This window comes from Schistocerca gregaria, chromosome 5 (assembly GCF_023897955.1).
Source record: "Schistocerca gregaria isolate iqSchGreg1 chromosome 5, iqSchGreg1.2, whole genome shotgun sequence".
Lineage (NCBI taxonomy): Eukaryota > Metazoa > Arthropoda > Insecta > Orthoptera > Acrididae > Schistocerca > Schistocerca gregaria.
The window spans coordinates 185,853,745-185,874,549 of NC_064924.1; the positions used below are offsets into that span (position 1 = coordinate 185,853,745).

The 20,805-nt window shown below is 43.8% G+C and overlaps 1 protein-coding gene across 1 annotated transcript; it reads left to right on the forward strand.

Annotated features, from left to right (window-relative positions):
• The first annotated feature begins 3,951 nt into the window (after window positions 1-3,951).
• On the forward strand, window positions 3,952-8,480 carry LOC126272941 (trypsin alpha-3-like). Its single transcript, XM_049976240.1, has 2 exons — window positions 3,952-4,318; window positions 7,944-8,480. Exons 1-2 carry the CDS (start codon window positions 3,953-3,955, stop codon window positions 8,340-8,342), a joined length of 765 nt encoding a protein of 254 aa, XP_049832197.1. The 5' UTR covers window position 3,952; the 3' UTR covers window positions 8,343-8,480.
• The last annotated feature ends 12,325 nt before the right edge of the window (window positions 8,481-20,805 follow it).

Sequence of the window (20,805 nt, forward strand, 5' to 3'; positions counted from 1 at the left end):
TTGCTTGTCAGAAAGCCTGTCTCTGCGTTTGGCGTAAGGTGCAATGCACACACGGCACGTTTGGCGTAAGATGCAATGCACGCACTGCAAAATATTTGAAACTTTATTAGGAGTCTTGAAGGTGAGTTTTCCTTATAGAAAATCGTTCTTTGAAGATTAAATTTTGATAATGGTCAAAAAAGAGCCTACAACGTAAGACGACAAACAATTACGAAGTTCTCTCATTACTAAATTACAGACATTTTCACTAACTGTGTAATATGTGACTTAATGATACAGACTACCTCAAACAAATAGTCAAGAATCTTATCCACTAGTCGTGCAGCGCACTCATGCTTCTTTGTTCCAGTGCACTGCTGGTGAATTACTTACAGTGGCCGAAAACGTATGAAAACCTTATAGTATATGGGGCGGACACAGAAATGCTGTTATGCAGATCTGAGCAGTCTTAGTTTGCTGCACGAAAGACACGATTTATCGTTTCTGTTTATGTTACAAGAGAAAATTAGATTTAAAAGGGTTGTTTGGTTTTCATTTTCATTGACTTCTCAAATCATAAATAAGCGGGCGTGGTAACGTACATCTTAAAAACTGCAAAAATTAGTCAGCTGTGAAAGACAAGATATATTTTAAACTTCTTTACTCATAAACTAACTCAGAATTGGAGGAAATTATTAATCTGGTGGAAAGCCCGACAAAAGAATTTTTTTGGTTTTTCGTAGAAATATGCGTGCTGTGAAAGGGAGGAATAAGTAATGTCTGTTTGGTTGTGGGACTTAGCGCACTATTTAGAATGGAAATTGGAAGTAATTCAATGAACGTTATTACAAAAGCAACAGCTTAACGATTTTGGCGTTCCTTACAATGGCATACTATAAAGATGAGATGTAACTATTCTTCTTGCAGTATAAGTGCCAAATCAGAGATAGAGTTTGCTGATATTTACACACTAGAAGACGAAGTAGAAGAGTGTTTTGTTGCGTAACTTCAAGAAGAGTATAATAATTCCAATCCCAAAGGAAGCAGGTGTTGACAGAAGTGACAATTACGGAACTATCAGTTTAATAAGTCACAGCTGTAAAATACTAACGCGAATACTTTACAGACGAATGGAAAAACTGGTAGAACCCGACCTCGGGGAAGATCAGTTTGGATTTCGTAGAAATATTGGAATACGTGGGGGAATACTGACCTTACGACTTATCTTAGAAGAAAGATTAAGGAAAGGCAAACCTACGTTTCTAGTACTTGTATACTTAGAGAAAGCTTTTGAGAATGTTGACTGGAATACTCTCTTTCAAATTCTAAATGTGGCAGGGATGAAATACAGGGAGCGAAAGGATATTTACAATTTGTACAGGAACCATATGACTGTTATAAGAGAGGATGTACATGAAAGGGAAGCAGTGGTTGGGAAGGGAGTGAGACAGGGTTGTAACTTATCCCCGATGTTATTCAATCTGTATATTGAGCAAGCAGTAAAGGAAACAAAAGAAAAATTCGGAGTAGGTATTAAAATCCACGGAGAAGAAATAAAAACTTTGAGGTTCGCAAATGACATTGTAATTCTGTCAGAAACAGTAAAGGACTTGGGAGAGCAGTTGAACGGAATGGACAGTGTCCTCAAAGGAGGATATAAGATGAACATCAACAAAAGCAAAACGGTGATAAAGGAATGTAGTCGAATTAAGTTGGGAAATGAGACACTTAAAGTAATAAAGGAGTTTTGCTATTTAGGGAGCAAAATAACTGATGATGGTCGAAATAGGATATAAAATGTAGATTGGCAATGGTAAGGAAAGCGTTGCTGAGGAAGAGAAATTTGTTAACATCGAGTATACATTTAAGTGTCAGGAAGTCTTTTCCGAAAGTATTTGTGTGTAGTGTAGCCAGGTATGGAAGTGAAGCATGGACGATAAATAGTTTGGACAAGAAGAGAATAGAAGCTTTCGAAATGTGGTGCTAAAGAAGAATGCTGAAGATTAGATGGGTAGATAACATAACTAATGAGGAGGTATTAAATAGAATTGGGGAGAAGAGGAGTTTGTGGCACAACTTGACAAGAAGAAGGGACCGGTTAGTACGACATGTTCTGAAGCATCAAGGGATCACAAATGGAGAGTAAAAATCGCAGAGGGAGCCCAAGAGATGACTACAGTAAACAGATTCAGAAGGATGTAGGGTGCAGGGTGCAGTGAGTACTGGGAGGTGAAGAAGCTTGCACAGGACAGAGTAGCATGGAGAGCTGCATCAAACCAGTCTCAGGACTGAAGACCACAACAACAACCATTTATTTGTGTAATGTTGCTATCAACCATCTTTAAAATTGTACTCTGTTTTCTGCAACATGTTTCATGTTTCATGCTTCGATTGGAGTAGTTCTTGCAAGCAGCATTTAGGCATATATGCTCTTACGTAAACTGATATTTTGTTGCCTCTGGTGAAAAGTTTCTAAACAGTCTGCTTCTTCAGAGAACGCCGTCTGCGGTTACGTAAGCAGCAGACGCAAATGCTATTTCTTTCGGTCTTGTAGTGCAGTTTTTCCATGTGTAGTGAAAACTGCTTATAAGCGGCAAAAGAAGAATGTCAAAAGGGCGAACGAAAGAAGACAGCTGTTAACATAACAGAGAGCTGCGTGAATTCCACAATGTGGAAATATGGAACTGTACCATAAAACAGATCATCAGGGAGAACAACAACGTTCATGGCCTGCGCCGAAGCAAAGAACAGGTAAGCCCAGCTTGAGTTTGTCAGAGCGCATAAGGAATGGACACCTCTACAGTGGTCGCGTGTGCTCCTGAGCGAAAAATGTAGGTTTCATTTCCGATGGGAATGGATATGTTCGAAGACCGGTCGATGCAAGAAACATGTCCGGAAACACGTACTTACTGGTAAGGATGGTGGTGGGAACGCTGTGATGTGAAGATGCTTCTTACGTTCAAGTAACGGCCCTTTGGTCATTATGGATCCCTTGAAATCGCTTGAACCCTTGTAAACGTAAATGCTGCACAATGATACTGATGAAATGGGACAACAATGAGCCTAAGCAAATCTCTGCTTATATTGCGAACTTTCTCAGAAAGATGGGAGTAAGGATGCTTAAGTGGCATAGAGTAAGCCCAGTTCTCAGTCCGATTCAAGACCTGTGGGAGGAGCTATATCGAAGGCTGAAGTATCGAAAATTATCCAGCGGCGACCAATTAATGCACTCTTTGGTTAAAGAATGGTCCTGCACCATTTGGCTGCCCTCGTTGACGCCATGTCATCAAGCTGTGCGGCTGAAATTAAGGCGAATGGTATCGCTACAAAATGCTGTTGCCTGTGTATACTGACTCGAGTTCCTCAAATGTTTTGAATTGTGTAACATGACTTTTGTCGAACTACACGAATTTAGTAAAAGTGTCTAATTGCCGCTTATGGAACACAATTTTCCTTGTTTTGCGATATTATAGCAATTAGGTCTGCTAATCAACTGACGTAACAGTTACAAAGATTTTCCTCTGAATAAGTTGTTTTTGTTATGGAAATGTGTTTGCCAAAATAATTGTCGCTACTCTACATGACAACTAAAGGTTTTCTATTTCTTGCAGTAATAAACGGCAGTAATAAAAATTCCTTGGACGTATTAGAGTGCAGAGGTAATTTGACTCTGTGTTAGTCCACACAATGTACCATAGCACTACAACAACCTTGAACAATGACTTTCGGGTTATCTGGAAGTTCTAATGATGATCAACTCAAGAGGTACCTCAGGTTATGTAAACATAGCACTAATGCCTGTGCGTTCATGTTTTTATTTCGTTTACATCGCTATCGGGTTCCCACGATGCGATATTTATCCTTTGGACGGTGATTCAATGTAGATAACAACAGTACTGAGACGTGAAGGTCGCACAGAACGAGTATATAACCTGAAGTCCGGACGAGAAAGGGCACACATGACAGCTCCGCCATGATCCGCAACCTGGTCCTTGCACTGTGCCTGCTGGCGCCCAGCTTCGCAGCGCCGAGAGGGCGCCAGCTGTGGTCAAGAGGCGAAGGCCGGGTGATTGGCGGCTCCAACGCCGACATCTCCAACTACCCCTGGCAGCTGGCCTTCCTGTACGGCGGCTCCCAGATATGTGGCGCCTCCATCATCAGCGGCAACTGGGCGCTGACAGCGGCCCACTGCGTCGACGGCATTGCCGTGTCGCTGATGAGCGTGCGAGGCGGGTCCACGTACAAGAACAGCGGCGGCACTGTGCTAAGCGTCGCGACCGGTTACATGCACAAGCAGTACAACCCCGTAACAGTTGATTACGACATAGCCGTGGTGCAGGTGAGAGATCGTTAATTGTAAAGCATTTCTTTAACCCATTAACTGCAATTTTATTTTTCTTCACTCTACAATTACACTGATCAGCCAGATCATCATAACCACATACCTCCATCTCTGGCACGGATAACAGCAGCGACGTGTCGCTGTACGAAAACAATAAAGTCTCAGCAGTTTACTGAAGGGATTTGGCACCACATCTGCACGCCAAAGTCGCCTAATTTCAGTAAATTTCCGGGAAGGGGGGGATGAGCTCTGAGGCCAGCACACCGACTGAGTCACTGTGTTTCACGAACCACTCCATCACACTGGCGTTCTTGTTAGCATGGGGCACTGTCTAGTTGAAAAACACCACTGCTGTTAGGGAACACGACCGCTATCTAGGGTATTCGTGGTCAGCAGCCTGTGTACGATACCTCTTGGCCGTCATAGTGCCTTTCACGGTCTCCACTGGACCCATGGATGCTCACGTGAATGTTGCGCAGAGCATAATGTATCCGCCGCCCGCTTGCTTCAGTCCCGCAGTAAAGGTGCCAGCCTTAGAGGACGACGGATTCGGGACCTCCCATCGGTATGATGAAGAACGCTTCGGGATTCATTAGGCCAAGCCAACACTCTGCCACAGCGCGAACGTCCCTATTTCGATAGTAGTTGCAGATGTTGTGGTGTTAGCATTGGCACTTGCATGGGTAGTCTGCTATGAAAGCTCATCGGTAGGAGTGTTTCGTGCACTGTGTGTTCAGACACACTTGTGCTCTGCCCAATATTAAAGTCTGATGATATTTGTGCCATAGTTTGCCACCTGTCTCGTTTTACCAGTCTGCCCAACCTACGACGTCCAACATCTATATTGAGGAATGAAATTACAATGAAATCCAGACCGCTAGCTCCTTATAGGCGTTGATAAATGTCAATGGAGACAGTTGAAAATGTGTGGCCGTTCCGGGACTCGAACCCAGGATCTCCTGCTCTATCTCACTGAGCCATCGACGTCTGGAGGTTGTATCAGTTTGATTTCGCCACTTGTTGAAGACATTGCTACAGCACTCATCGTACACCCAACAAGGTATCCCATTTCCGAAAAGTTGGTGCCGAGCCTCCGGATAATCATAATCTGCCCTCAGTAAAACTCAGATAGAGCGCACCCGTTCTCCTTTCCACACAGACAGGACACTCACTGATACTGCATGCACCGTGCGTGTGTCTGACTAGCAGTCATTCATCGCCAGGTGACGCTGCTGTCGCCTGGATGGGTTTATATCGAAAGTAGGTCTTGTGTGTTTACATGACAGTAGAATTCTTCTGCAGTCAGAGTCAATAGTACTTCTTCAAATTTTGCCAATATGTTCGACGAAAATGTCGTCGTCTCCCCTCAGGTTTTCCCACTTGAGTTCAAGACTGCAGTCAATGTTCTCGATTATTTCTTGGATATGCTCTTTGGTTCCCGGTAGTACCATGAAAGTTACTCCATGATGTTCTAACAAATGTCTCATAATTTTTTTTCCTTCTTCTCATCAATGTTGTACATATACCCTAGCCTATTCTGGAAGAAACTCACTTTTTTATCTTGTCCATCTAGTTTTGATTATCTTTCTTATAGCAGTACACCTATAAAGCATCGATTCTCTTCATCTGAGCTTCCCCACGATCGATGTTTCGCTACCGTATATTCCCCCTTAAATTAGAGACAACGTCTGAGATTATTGAAAGGGAAGGACGGTTCAGGTAGGAACACGTGATATTTTTGATAGATGCTTCAGTCTACAGACATATTTTAGAACATGAATGAATTCGCATTAGAATTGACCACTAGCAGTTTTCGCCATTTCCTACAGTTTTTATTATTCTTCTGCACCGGATTTATTTTGTGCGCCAGAGTTACAGAACTTTAGGGCAAGATATATATATTTTTAAACCTAATTGTATAATATGTGGACGGTTATGCCATACTTCGACAGCCGTGCATTACGCCGTACCTTGAAAAACAATAATGTCTCTTCGTACGGAACATATGATATTTGCCAATTAATCGAGTTTTGTTAATATCTTAACAACTATACCTGTCTTGAAAACGGAAATTTATGTTAATTTTCAATAGTTTCAATTTCAAAATACGTTTAATTTGAGACAGAATTTTTGATAATACTTCCACATAATTTGATTTCACATAGTGATTATTAGTGCGTAGTAGGTTATCAACGTAACAGACAGACTGCTATAGTGTTGACGAAATTTCCTCGGTTGTAACGCTTTTAAGTTTCAGTCATATATTTGTTCCTAGCTACATGGCAATGTAGTGGCTTGAAACATCCTTTCTCATTTGGAAAAACCTTAATTTCCGAAGTAATTTTGGTAATTTCAGAAAAAGGCTGCAGCACATAAGAAGCGAATACCGTCGTTTTAAAAATGCACAAGAAAACATTTTTATCTACGGTAACAGGGCTGGCTATAGGCAAAGTCCGAATAGTATTTCAAGATGCTACTCTGTCCCATACTTCTTTTGGCCAGAAATGCATTATTTGCCTGTGCTACACTGTTTTATATGTCTTGTGTACCTTGTTCATCGCATATAACTTTTCTTCCAAGGCAGGTGAATTCCTTTAGCTCGTCTACTTCGTGGTTCCCAATTTTGATGTTGTTTCCATCATTAATCTCATTTCCATTACACCTTGCAACATTCACCTTTCTTAGGTTTACTATAACCTAACCTAAATGTGTATGGTGTAGGGTAATTCTGATACCACTAGCCAATATCCCCTCCGCATTCCATTCGCCAATGGAGAGTTGGAAGAATAATCGCCGCTAATTTCGGTATTAGCTCTAACATCACGAATTTTTTGCAGTTGTTGTCATTTCGCGTGACCTGTGTGAGTGGATGTAATATGTTGTCCAACTCTTCACGGAAAATAATCTCTTGGAATTTCAGTAGAAAACCTCTCCATGGTTCACAGCGCCTCAGTTGTATCCCTTGGAGTTTGTTGGGCATCTCCATACCGCCTTCGCCCCGACTCAAGGATCCCATGACGAAACTCGCCGCTTTTTGTTCGAAGTTTTCAATCTCTTCCATTAATCCAACCTAGTTACGTTCTCTCAGTGATGTGTAGTACTCGAGAATCAGTCAAAGAAGTGTTTTGTTAGTTACTTCTTTCGCGGTTAAATTACATTAACTTAAGGTCTTCCCTATTTCACAGAACTGACTTTCAGACCTACTACCAGACAAGCTGCTTTGCTTCTTTTCCTAGCAGCATTACTGGTAGAGTATTAAAGTCAAATAATATCATCTTGGTGATTGCATGGTGCTGAAAATTGTGGACGTCAGGAACGAATTATTTCGGCAGTGACAACAAATATTATTCTTTTGCGAATATTCTTCTATTTCGATTTATTTGTGATAGTCTTCGACGGATTTATAGCTTCATCTTGAACGTTGAACTTTTATCGATGTAGAACACAACAAGTATATCCTATTAAATCAGCAGAACATCAGTGTGGTAACTGTATGATTTACAGGGTTAGTTTTAGAGAATATCCATTGGTCTCCATAAAAACATAAGTTATTTGTTGACTGACTACTGTGTGTATGTTAGCACTGTGGGTAGACTGTAGTTGAGAGTATTGTACTCGACAGGTGTCGGGATCCCTCTCGGGCACCAACATGCGTGCCGTGGGCCTGCCCTCTGACAACTACGACCCACCAGGCGGTCTCGCCGTCACTGCCACCGGATGGGGCCAGACGTCCACCAGCGGCGGCGCCCCGAACAACCTGCTCAAGGTCGACATGAGCATCATAGACCGCGCCACCTGCCAGAACATCTTCGCCAACGTGAACACCGTCACGGCGCGCATGGTGTGCGCGGGACAGGCCGGCAAGAGCGTCTGCATGGGCGACTCTGGCGGTCCCCTGGTCAGTAGTAGCACGCAGGTCGGCATCGTCTCCTGGACCGGCAGCTCTTGCGAGGCTACTGGAGCCGCGTACGCCAACGTCGGCAACCTTCGCTCCTGGATTAGGGATGCTACCGGTGTTTAACTGGAATCACTATCACTAAAAGCCACAGAAATATCAACAAAGAATTGTTCCACTGTAAAAGCCTTTTGGAATTTGCACTCTCTTTTCAACTCTTTCTTGTATACCTGACGAATCTGTACTGTGCGCTATAAAACAATATACTATTTGCCAGCTCACCAAAATCACAGCTGTAGTTTTTCTTCACACCTTAAATGCAATCCTTGCACGAGATCTTTTCCAACCTCTACCACGGCAACCAGTCTCTTGGCTAAGGCTAAATGGGTGAAACTTAGTTCTCTGGTAAATGTGTGGAACGTAGTTGGGTAATGGGATGGGTGGTATTTCTTGGTTGGTGGTGGGGAGGGGAGGGGGAGAGGTAGGGTTTAGGGATATACCTTTAGGCAAGGTGTTGGCGTTCGTGTGACCGACAATCACGGATATTGGTGTGTGCGTCGAGTGAGCAGTAAATTGGACGCACGTAATCGAGCAACTTTTAAGACGATTCACCAGAACGTGTTACTTCAGTTGTCACTGTATAATGGCTATATGGATTTTGACCGACGTTCCTAACGTTGAAGGGATTGTGCAATACAGTTAAAATGATGCATTCCCTAGTTTGTAGCTGTGCCAGCATGGAATGTCCAACTGTACGGTATTATAGACTATGGAAAGCCAGCGAAGAGCTTAATGGACTCAGTCTTGCAAATTTCTTCCTGTTAGCGTCCATTCCATTGTATATTTTGGTCACTAAGTCAGCTCAGCTTGAAACAGCCTATGATAATGCTGTTCTTAAATAAACCGTCCATTATACTGTGATGTCTCGTCCATCTTATGAATACTTTTGTAACATGATATTAAACAATAATGTATTCTTCCCAACTGGTGACCCTCGTAACCGATTTGGGTGATTTGTACTAAAGTGGACACCCATTCCGAGCGAAAGGAAACAAAACTGTATCACCATTAAACCACTCCCCAATTTCCTGACTTCAAGCTTGCAATATGTTGGCAGTCAGTGATGAAGTCATCGCATGTGTCACTAATTCTTCTGACCTGCCGTTCAAATCACACTCCACTTGTTGCTAGACACCCCGACTTGATGTACCAGCAACATCACCAACCCACTTTCAGTCCCATGAAGAATACATAGCACGAAATGCCCAACTTCCTACACTGTGGTGGTTGGAATTTCCAGCAAGGCAGAACATTCGACTGGTTGACTTTCTACCAGTCTCTGTACTGCAGTTTCGAAATGTTATGCCGGTATACTCTATATTCTGCAGCTCTTTCGACTGATCAGATAATGGAAGAATAGCGGGATTTCGGAATTATAGTGTCAGCTTTAAGAGAAGCATTCATGCAAAAACATCACATGATATGATGCACGTCAAGGACGTACCTACGATTGTCGCTCATTTTTTTTCTGTTCTGCTCTCCTGCTACATTGTTCACACGTTTCTGTAGGAAGCGTAACGAACTCTTACAGAAGTAAACGGTTTTTCCCTCTATCATTCACTGAAATGAAATTGAATGATAGTATGTCATTTATGGCAAGGCCATGGAGAAGTTCGGCCGCCGAGTTTCAAGTCTTTTAAGTTAACACCACAGTGGGCAACTTGCCTGTCGACAGTGGTAAAAAGATGAAGAGCATAGCGAAACAGTCAGTCTTCGAGAAGGGAAAATCTCCGACCCGATCGGGCATCAAACCCAGGCCCCCTGCATGACAGTCCATAGCAGTCAGCTGTGCGGTCCACGAAGCTAAGGAGGAGGGCTTAATATTCACTGATAAAATGTTCGGAGTGAATCAATGTTAAAGTAGCTTCGGGAGAGGTAGGACCAGACCTTCACATGAACATCAGTCACACTAAAAATAAAAAAAAATTAAGTCAGCCATTTCATGCAAAATAACAATTAAGAATGAAATTACATTCCAGCAATTTCCAAATTAATTTGGTTTTACTATGTGGTCAGGATAAATCCAGGCACCAGTTGACAATACAGAACGCCCCGTCCTACAGAAACAGGTCAACTAGCGCAGTAAGTGGTCCTTCTAAAAAATAGAACCGAAATCCATTTAACGAAAACACGGCTCACATAAAAGAAGGCTCTTTGAAGCTCCCCAAATTACACAATACATTGACCGCAACCAAACATGAATTTGAATAACCTTCCCACCCCCACCCCCTCCCGCTACACAAACAAAAATTTAAACAGGAACAACGTAAAACAATACGAGTTGCTTGTTATGGTAAAAGCTGAAAAGCTGTTAACTCCTGATGCTTGATCAGCAACAAGTCGTTAAATAATTAAACCCCACAAACAGGAGCAACAAGAAATTAAAACAACGGCTTGCCTCTGATGGCAATAACTATTAAATTTGAGTAGTTAAAAACGAGGTATTATAAATCCCGGTACAAGCATAATACAGCTAGTTTGAAATTAGTGCAGACTGTGCTAATGACGGGAACGTATTCCAATAGCATAAGGCAAGGGCAGGGCATCAAATAAGAAAAGCTACGAGGAATCACATTAATAAAAACTGAAAACCAAACGCACCCATTAAGCTAGCTCAGAGCAGCTGTACCCCTGTAATCTGTTCTGCAGATCCACGCTGGGATACAAAATGACAAATAAACAACTTTAACCTGCAGAGAAAAACTTTAAACATGTCGGAAAGAATTGTTATTGTTGTGGTCTTCAGTCCAGAGACTGGTTTGATGCAGCTCTCCATGCTACTCTATCCTGTACAAGCTTCTTCATCTCCGAGTACCTACTGCAAACTTCATCCTTCTGAATCTGTTTAGTATATTCATCTCTTGATCTCCCTCTACGATTTTTACTCTATTCGCTGCCTTTAAATACTAAATTGGTGGTCCCTTGATGCCTCAGAATATGCCCTACTAACCGATCCCTTCTTCAAGTCAAGTTATGCCACAAATTTCTCTTCACTCCAATTCTATTCAATACCTTCTCATTAGTTATTTGATCTACCCATTTAATCTTCAGTATTCTTCTGTAGCACCACATTTCGAAAGCTTCTATTCTCTTCTTGTCCAAACTACACTCCTGGAAATTGAAATAAGAACACCGTGAATTCATTGTCCCAGGAAGGGGAAACTTTATTGACACATTCCTGGGGTCACATACATCACATGATCACACTGACAGAACCACAGGCACATAGACACAGGCAACAGAGCATTCACAATGTCGGCACTAGTACGGTGTATATCCACCTTTCGCAGCAATGTAGGCTGCTATTCTCCCACGGAGACGATCGTAGAGATGCTGGATGTAGTCCTGTGGAACGGCTTGCTATGCCATTTCCACCTGGCGCCTCAGTTTGACCAGCGTTGGTGCTGGACGTGCAGACCGCGTGAGACGACGCTTCATCCAGTCCCAAACATGCTCAATGGGGGACAGATCCGGAGATCTTGCTGGCCAGGCTAGTTGACTTACACCTTCTAGAGCACGTTGGGTGGCACGCGATACATGCGGACGTGCATTGTTCTGTTGGAACAGCAAGTTCCCTTGCCGGTCTAGGAATGGTAGAACGAGGGGTTCGATGACGGTTTGGATGTACCGTGCACTATTCAGTGTCCCCTCGACGATCACCAGAGGTGTACGGCCAGTGTAGGAGATCGCTCCCCACACCATGATGCCGGGTGTTGGCCCTGTGTGCCTCGGTCGTATGCAGACCTGATTGTGACGCTCACCTGCACGGCGCCAAACACGCATACGACCATCATTGGCACCAAGGAAGAAGCGACTCTCATCGCTGAAGACGACACGTCTCCATTCGTCCCTCCATTCACGCCTGTCGCGACACCACTGGAGGTGGGCTGCATGATGTTGGGGCGTGAGCGGAAGACGGCCTAACAGTGTGCGGGACTGTAGCCCAGCTTCATGGAGACGGTTGCGAATGGTCCTCGCCGATACCCCAGGAGCAACAGTGTCCCTAATTTGCCGGGAAGTGGCGGTGCGGTCCCCTACGGCACTGCATAGTATCCTACGGTCTTGGCGTGCTTCCGTGCGTCGCTGCGGTCCGGTCTCAGGTCGACGGGCACGTGCACCTTCCGCCGACCACTGGCGACAACATCGATGTATGTGGAGACCTCACGCCCCACGTGCTGAGCAATTCGGCGGTACGTCCACCCGGCCTCCCGCATGCCCACTATACGCCCTCGCTCAAAGTCCGTCAACTGCACATACGCTTCACGTCCACGCTGTCGCGGCATGCTACCAGTGTTAAAGACTGCGATGGAGCTCCGTATGCCACGGCAAACTGGCTGACACTGACGGCGGCGGTGCACAAATTCTGCGCAGCTAGCGCCATTCGACGGCCAACACCGCGGTTCTTGGTGTGTCCGCTGTGCCGTGCGTGTGATCATTGCTTGTACAGCCCTCTCGCAGTGTCCGGAGCAAGTATGGTGGGTCTGACACACCGGTGTCAATGTGTTCTTTTTTCCATTTCCAGGAGTGTATTTATCGTCCATGTTTCACTTCCATACATGGCTACACTCCATACAAACACTTTCAGAAACGACTTCCTGACACTTAAATCTATATCCGATGTTAACAAATTTCTCTTCTTCAGAAACGCTTTCCTTACCATTGCCAATCTACATTTTATATCCTGTCTACTTCGACCATCATCCGTTATTTTCCTCCCCAAATAGCGAAACTCATTTACTGCTTTAAGAGTTAAATTTCCTGATATCTCAAAGAATTACATCAGCATCAGCTTACCTGGATTTTACTACGGAAAACAAATGCTAGCTTGGCATGCATGTGCGATGTTGTCTCTGATGAACATGTAGTTTAAGTGACTATAGCAAGGAACGAAAATAAAATAAAATACACAAACAACTGTGGAACATACGGAGTTACCAGATATGCTTTACCGATGAGCCATTGTGGCTACGAACAAATATCTAGTCAGACCAGTTAACATACTTTTCTAAGGTCATAATACAAAGAACTAACTTTACATACGGTTTAGACGTGTGCTTGGAAGACAAAGAATATATTTGCAAGTCATCTGAGTTTTCTGATGGTTAATTCAGAAACGGATATCAGTCACCAAGTGACAGACACCAAGTGGAAACGAGAACAAAGCTAAACATTGTACACTGAAAGTTCTTATGCAGAGGTCAATGCGAAAGAAGTTGAATTTATCTAGCTCCACTGTTATCACAGTGCCTCAGTCACATGAATGTATTTTTTTTAATTATACTGTAATATTTTTTATTTTATTTTTATATGACTCAGATGTCGACCCCCTCCTCCCACGCCGCCCCCTGCCGTCACAACTCTTGTTGTGGTCTACATAAGTGGCTCACCACCTAAAATGTTTTATATTTTACATTTGATTTATTACGTACTAAAATACTCATAGTTACTGATGTACCTATAAGTAGACGTAGGTGCATATACTTCTAATGGCTACTTAAATATGTTTTTTAAAATGTGGCATTGTTCTTCAGTATATTTGTAAACATTGCTTATACCACATATTTCTAATACTAACTAAATGTGTTTAGAATATGTGAATAAGTGTATAAAATATGTAAATAGATGTTTAGAATATGTAAATGGGTTTCAAAACTTTATAAAAGTTCAATTATTCCTCCACCCCTCCCCATGATTATCTGTATTCTTAAACTACCATCCGTTTTTCCGTCTAACCACTCTATCATTCCAATACTACTCACCCCCCCCCCCTCCACCACCATTAAGTTATTATACATATACAGGGTGAAAACTATTTAAACCGACAAACTCTTGGAGGTTGTAGGGGACATCAAAACAAATATTTTTCCCTAATGTCATATTTTTTATGAGGAGTATTTAAACCGGTAGAGGAAGATTTCTCTGGCGGCAAATTAATTAAACCAATGAAGAATTTTCCATTTTTTTATGACCAAGAGACAATACATTAACAGAACTCAATTTCAATTACAGTAGATTTTCAAAAATGCCTCCATTGACACGTAAACAAAAGTTACACCATCGGATCATGTTTTGTCTCACACTTACGAAAACTCCAGGGTTATCCTGAATTGTTCCTGCTGCTGCTACTATCCCGGCAACCAGATCCTCTTCTGATGCATCAAGAGTTGCGTAAATAAGATTGCGCTTCTTTCCCCACACAAAAAAGTCCATAGGGGACATATCTGGGGATCAAGCAGGCCATAGTACAGGACCACCTCTGCCAATCCACGTTTCTGGGAACCGCAGGTCCAGGAATCGACGCACACGACGACTGAAATGTGCCGACGTCCCGTCATGTTGGAACCATATGCGTTGTCTTGTAGGGAGCGGAACGTCTTCCGGCAATTCTGGCGAGAAAATTGTAATAGTGCCTGCCATTTAATGGCCTAGGTAGCAGATACGGCCCACATAAGCAGTCTCCAACAGTCCCACAGATTAACGAAGAACCACATTTGATGAGCGCTAGCAACTGCGGCATGTTGGTTATCCTCACTCCAAACATGCGAATTGTGCATGTTGAAGACTCGATCACGCCCGAACGTTGCTTCATCGGTAAACAACACACAGGATGGAAGTATAAGATGCATTTCACACTGTTCCAGATACCACTGTGAAAATTGGGTGGATAATCAACTGGTTCCAGGTTGTGGACATGCTGTAAAGGAAATGGACGTAGCAGTTGCTCTCGAAGGACTGTTCTTACACTCGTCTGATTCGTCCCCATGTTACGTGCAATTGCACGAGTGCTGATTCAAGGATCCCGCTCCACTTGCTGCAAGACAGCTTCCTCAAATTGCAGCGTTCTTACCGTGCGACGCCGTTCCTGTCCAGGTAATCTGCTAAATGACCCGATCTCACGCAGACGTTGGTACACAGCGGCAAAGTTCGAAGAATGCGGGATACGGCGACTATTATATTATTGTTGATAAACCCACTGTGCAGCTCGTCCGTTGTGGTGCGCTACGTACGCACCAACCATATTAGTGTACTCAATCCAGGTGTATCGCTTCTATGTAAACAGAGACAATGCACTACTACACTGGTGGACAGCAGTTGCCTACAACTGAAGATCGTAATACGCACTCTAACAACTGAAGATCGTAATACGGCCTCTAACAAATGAAGAGCGTAATACTGCCTCCACCGGTTTAAATAATCCTTTTAGGGAAAAATGAAATCAGGGGAAAATATTTGTTTTGATGTCCCCTACAACCTCCCAGAGTTTGTCGGTTTACATACTTTTCACCCTTAATAGCCTCTGATTTTACAGATACAATACAAAATCGGTAGAAAGTATTTAGTATTACTCCATCATACAGCGTGTCTCATATGTTAGTAGTTTAAAGAATAACCCACCGATTTAACCACATAAATTTTATATACTGTTAATAACTGAAAAAACCATCGTTTTACACTTGAAAAAATACTTTATATTGTCCTTTTGTTTATCTGTGAAATTTTACCATTTTTTTGACCCTTATCAAATTGTTGTGTACGTGTTAACGAAGTACATGCTGATGCAGTTTTACAATGCACGTTATAGATAGAGGTATAGATATTTTTTAGTACTTCAATAAGTTTTATAATATGGACTCTACAGAAGTGTTATTTGTATTTGTCTGACAACATGGATCTGACTCCCTTAACCTTGTGAAATTTCGTTTCCTTCATCCCTCCGTGGGCACCTATCTCTTCTGAGTGCCTTCTTCCCCTCAATTTCCCCCTTCCACTTGCACCCAGTTTGATCAATGTCTTATGTTCGGTTCGCTTAACAGCGGCATCCGTATTCCTTCCCTCTCACCGCCATATCGTCGCCACTGCGTTGTGGCTTTCGTGGTTGATTGTGCTGGTGTGAGGGACTTTTGGGAACATTTGCGTACTGGTGTTGCAATTTATAACGATACATATTACTACTCGTATATATAACGCACCATGTTTTACATAATTAACTGTTTCACTAGTTAGAAACTCCATTTCTTTTACAAGTATGTTATGATAAGGCACTTCAGGTTTTAATAATGGGCCTCCACACCATACACTGTCAAAAATGTTGTGTACCGATGTGTGTTTATCACGGAAAATAAACACTTCAGCTACGTCGCTCCCTAAAACACCACAGATTGCATTTTGCAGACTGTGATATCTCTCAGGTGATCTTTGCAAGATCGTTTCATCTCTGTCCAAGTCAGTCGTTGTTCAGACACGGTAGCGTGGCGCATACCTGTTTATTGGTTAACAGTTTCATATAATATCTGTGCTATAGGAGTCAGAAATGAATGTCTGCAACATATTTAAGCGTTTTAGAGTTGTTCCCACTTCTGTTCTGTACGATCACATATGCTTTGGTGACAAGGTCTCATATTTCATACCTGTTTGATGTCTTTTCATGTATATGTGTTATGTACATAGTTCTGCGTAGTCAGCGCGTACACAACTTTCACACTAGTGCACACCCCGCTAAGCACAACAGCCCCGGCGCACCACTCGTCCATCTCCGCACTACGAGATGGCACTGCCATAGAGACGGACCAAATTCTGCTTCCACCGATCCGCGTATTAATATGTAACGCATCCAATGGGATTGCTGCTAACACAGAACCTTTTGCTCCTCACGGATCACACTCGAGCAGTGATACCTAAACGCGTGAGGTATTATAACGAGTGTGCAGACCTCCGATTACTCAGTCTGTACGACTCTCCATTAGTCTGCACCAGACTGTACCAGTCTGCATTAGTCTTTACCAGTCTATAGTCAACTTTCCGTCAGCACCTAAGAAGATTATCATATTCCTGTAAATAGCCATGAAGATAAATGTATAGACAGTTTGTCAAGTATCAGAGATATGTGAGAATAAGGTTAATGTACCAAGACCAAAGGGAACTTCAGATTGTCAATTGTAAATAGAATCAAGTTACGTAAGGTTTATGCTTTTTATTATTTTAATAAATGTGTGTGAATATTAATCAAGTATGGTTTAAAGTTGGTCACAGTCAATCTGCTGCTCTAAGGTTGCAAGTGGCATTTCTATCATCTGACCTAACGCCAGAAGGTAAACACGCCACGATAAGACCACGAGACATATTGCTGACACTCGCCTACTTCGTTAGAGCGACAAGTCAAATAATCGGATGGTGTGTACCTAAGGTCTTATAGTACTCTCACCACAATATGTAAGGCAAAGAATCGTGGTATTTAAACGATATCTTTCATGGTTGCCCTGGTTCTTTCTTTCTTAGTTTATACTTGTCTGTTACAGTTTTTGTACTTGAAAATCTCCCCCAAGGCCAAAATGTGGATCGTATAACACTGAAACAAAAATCACTGCAGTAAAATGGCAGCAGCGTCGTTCAGATAACATTAACAATGACTGTTGCTCCAGCCGAAATACAAATGCCAATTTAGTGCTCACTACATTCTCCAGTGTCACCACAAAATTGAAGATTGCTGGTCGAATGCTTCCATATGGAGTACACAGGAAAATGTGTGAATAATGAGGCTGTAGAGTGCTTAAGATAGTGAAGGACGAGATCTTTCTGTTTCAAACAGTATCATGGAACCACCTGAAAGATGTGCATCTACCACTGTTATTGAAAGATTCCAGTAAAAGCTTCGCCCTGGCGCTACGTGATCCCTGCATTCCTTGCTTTGGCAAACACTAAATGCTCACACGGACTGCGACTAGTCACAGACCGACTGATAGTGGGTGTCCTACGCGTTGCGGAAGCACCACAGTTATGTTGTCCTACGTGATAGTACACGCGGTTACCCATGAGCATTTGCTCGTCTTTGCTACCAGTTAACAAGTACTAATACCACTTATGTAATGCACTTTGGAGCTCATGTTCAGGTGACGATTTTTCCTGTTTTGGGCCATACTACCTCCTCCCGAGACGTGGCAAGCAAACCCCAAGCAAAGAACATTCAATAGAAGACGTCCACTGTCAGAGGAATCAGAAAATTTTTCGCTTGTAACTTACAATCGGTCTTTTCCAGTCTACGGTCCCTTACCTCAAATCGATAGTTTCCCTTCACCTACGTCTTTCAAAGATTGTAGAACCAAAAGAGAATTCTATCACCTTACTTGCTCAAGATAATAGCTTGCTGTATTATCTTGCCACCTACAGCCATTGTCCTTTCTGGAAAGTGCCTCATTAAATATTTCTTTAGAACAAATGCTGAATCCCCTAGGAAAACATATGAGCAGCTGCTAGTGCATTCGGGCAAAAATTATTCTTTAGGTCATTCTAATTTTCCCATTTCTATTACACGTCATACTGGGCAGTCCTCAATTGGTCCTGCTGCCTTGTATTTGATATACAGGGTGATCCATTGATAGTGACCGGGCCAAATATCTCACGAAATAAGCATCAAACGAAAAAACTACAAAGAATGAAACTAACCTAGCTTGAAGGAGGAAACCAGATGGAGCTATGGTTGGCCGCTGCCATTGGTCTAACGGATATCAATTCGTTTCTTAAATAGAAACCCCCATTTTTTATTACATATTCGTGTAGTACGTAAGCAAATACGAATGTTTTAGTTGAACTACTTTTTTCGCTTTGTGATAGATGGGGCTGTAATAGTCACAGACGTAGAAGTACGTGGTATCACTTAACATTCAGCCAGTGCGGACGGTATTTGCTTCGTGATACATTACCCGTATTAAAATGGACCGTTTACCAATTGCGGAAAAGGTCGATATCGTGTTGATGTGTGGCTATTGTTATCAATATGCTGACAGGCGGGTGCTACATATGCTACGTATCCAAGTGCCCGGACCGTTCCCCGGATATTTACGTTATTTAATGAAACAGGAAGTGTTCAGCCACAGTCTTCAGCAAGATCCTGGAATCTATCCTCTCCCGCCGCATCCACGAGCATCTCCACCAGCACCACCTTAAACCGGTTACCCAGTGTGGCTTTCGGCCGTCCTTCTCTTCCGACGACCTTCTCCTTCACCTCACTCATCTCCTTTCCGACCAGCTTAATTCACGTCACTCCGCTGTCTTCCTCTCCCTGGACCTCGAACGAGCTTATGACCGCATATGGCTCTCCAGTCGCCTCTTCAAGCTCCAAACCTTCGCCCTTCCCATTAACTACGTCCGCCTGATCGGTTCCTTTCTCTCCCACCGTCCTTCCTACGTCACCATCCATAACACGGATTCCTACACTCTTTTTCCCTGCGCCGGTGTGCCTCAAGCCTCCGTCCTCTCCCCCCTTCTGTACCTTTTGTATATGGCGGACATGCCGCCGCTGTCACCCTTGTCCACCTTCTCCAGTTTGCCGATGACACCGCCTTCCTTGCCCTTGACCCCACCCTGCAGCGCTTCCAACACCTTCTCCAAGCCCATCTTGACCGGTTCACCGCTTGGTGCAACCATTGGTTGCCCAAAGTCAATCCCTCCAAAACCCAGGCGATCATTGTAGGCAAAACCATCCCTTCCTTCCGCCTCCTTGATTTCTATCTCACCGTCTATGGCTGTACTATCGCCATCACTCCCACCCTCAAGTACCTTGGCGTCACCCTCGACTGTCGCCTCTCCTGGACCCCCATCTCCAGACAATCCAAGACAAGGCACAATCCCGACTCCATCTCCTCAAGCTCCTTTCGGGCCGTACGTGGGGTCTGGACCCCTCCACCATCCTCCACACCTATAAATCCCTCATCCGCCCTGGATCTCCGCCCCCCTACCTTTTATAAATCCCTTCAAATCCTTGAATGCCATGCTCTCCGCCCGCCTATCGCATCCATCTCCCCTCCCCCACGCAGATCCTGTACGATCTCATTCCTTCCCCCCACCTCCTCCTTTTCCTTGAAAGGATACTGATCCTGTACACCTCTCGCTAACTCGACCCTCCTCACCCGCTTGTCTCGCCCATTGTCTCCCACCCCCGCCCACTGCTGCGCCTGTATTCCCAAGTCCCACCCGGTCTCCATCTCTCCACCCTCCTTACCCTCTCCCAAGGGGGCTTCCGCCAGCTCCCCCTCCGTGATGATGTCCTCCTCTCTTTCATCTACCCCTCCTATCAACTTTGATCCTCCCCACCCCCACTCCCGTGTCCTCTCCTCTTGGCACACTCCCTCCTTTCTCTTTCCTTTTCCCCAGTCCCCTTACTCCACCCCTCTTCCCCCAGGCTCCCTCCTTTTGTCCTCCGCTCCTCCTATCTCCCTTGCCCATGGCCTCTGCCCTCCCCTCTCCCTGTCCCACTCCCCTTCATCCTCCCCCTCCCTTGGCAGGTCCCCGGACTCGCACACGCTCAGTGAACATTCGCGCGTCGGAGCTCGACACCTCGTGTTTCTGTGTGTGCCGTCGTTTTGTGCTTAAGTGGTTCAGTGTTACTCGTTTTGTGCACCTACGTTCACGTGTGACTATTTCTCGTTTATGTCTGTGTCCAAGTATCTGAACACCTATTATCTTGGACTCTACACCTGTGAACGGCTCCATGTATTTTAAAAAGTGTTTGTCTCCGTTTATATGTCCACCATCT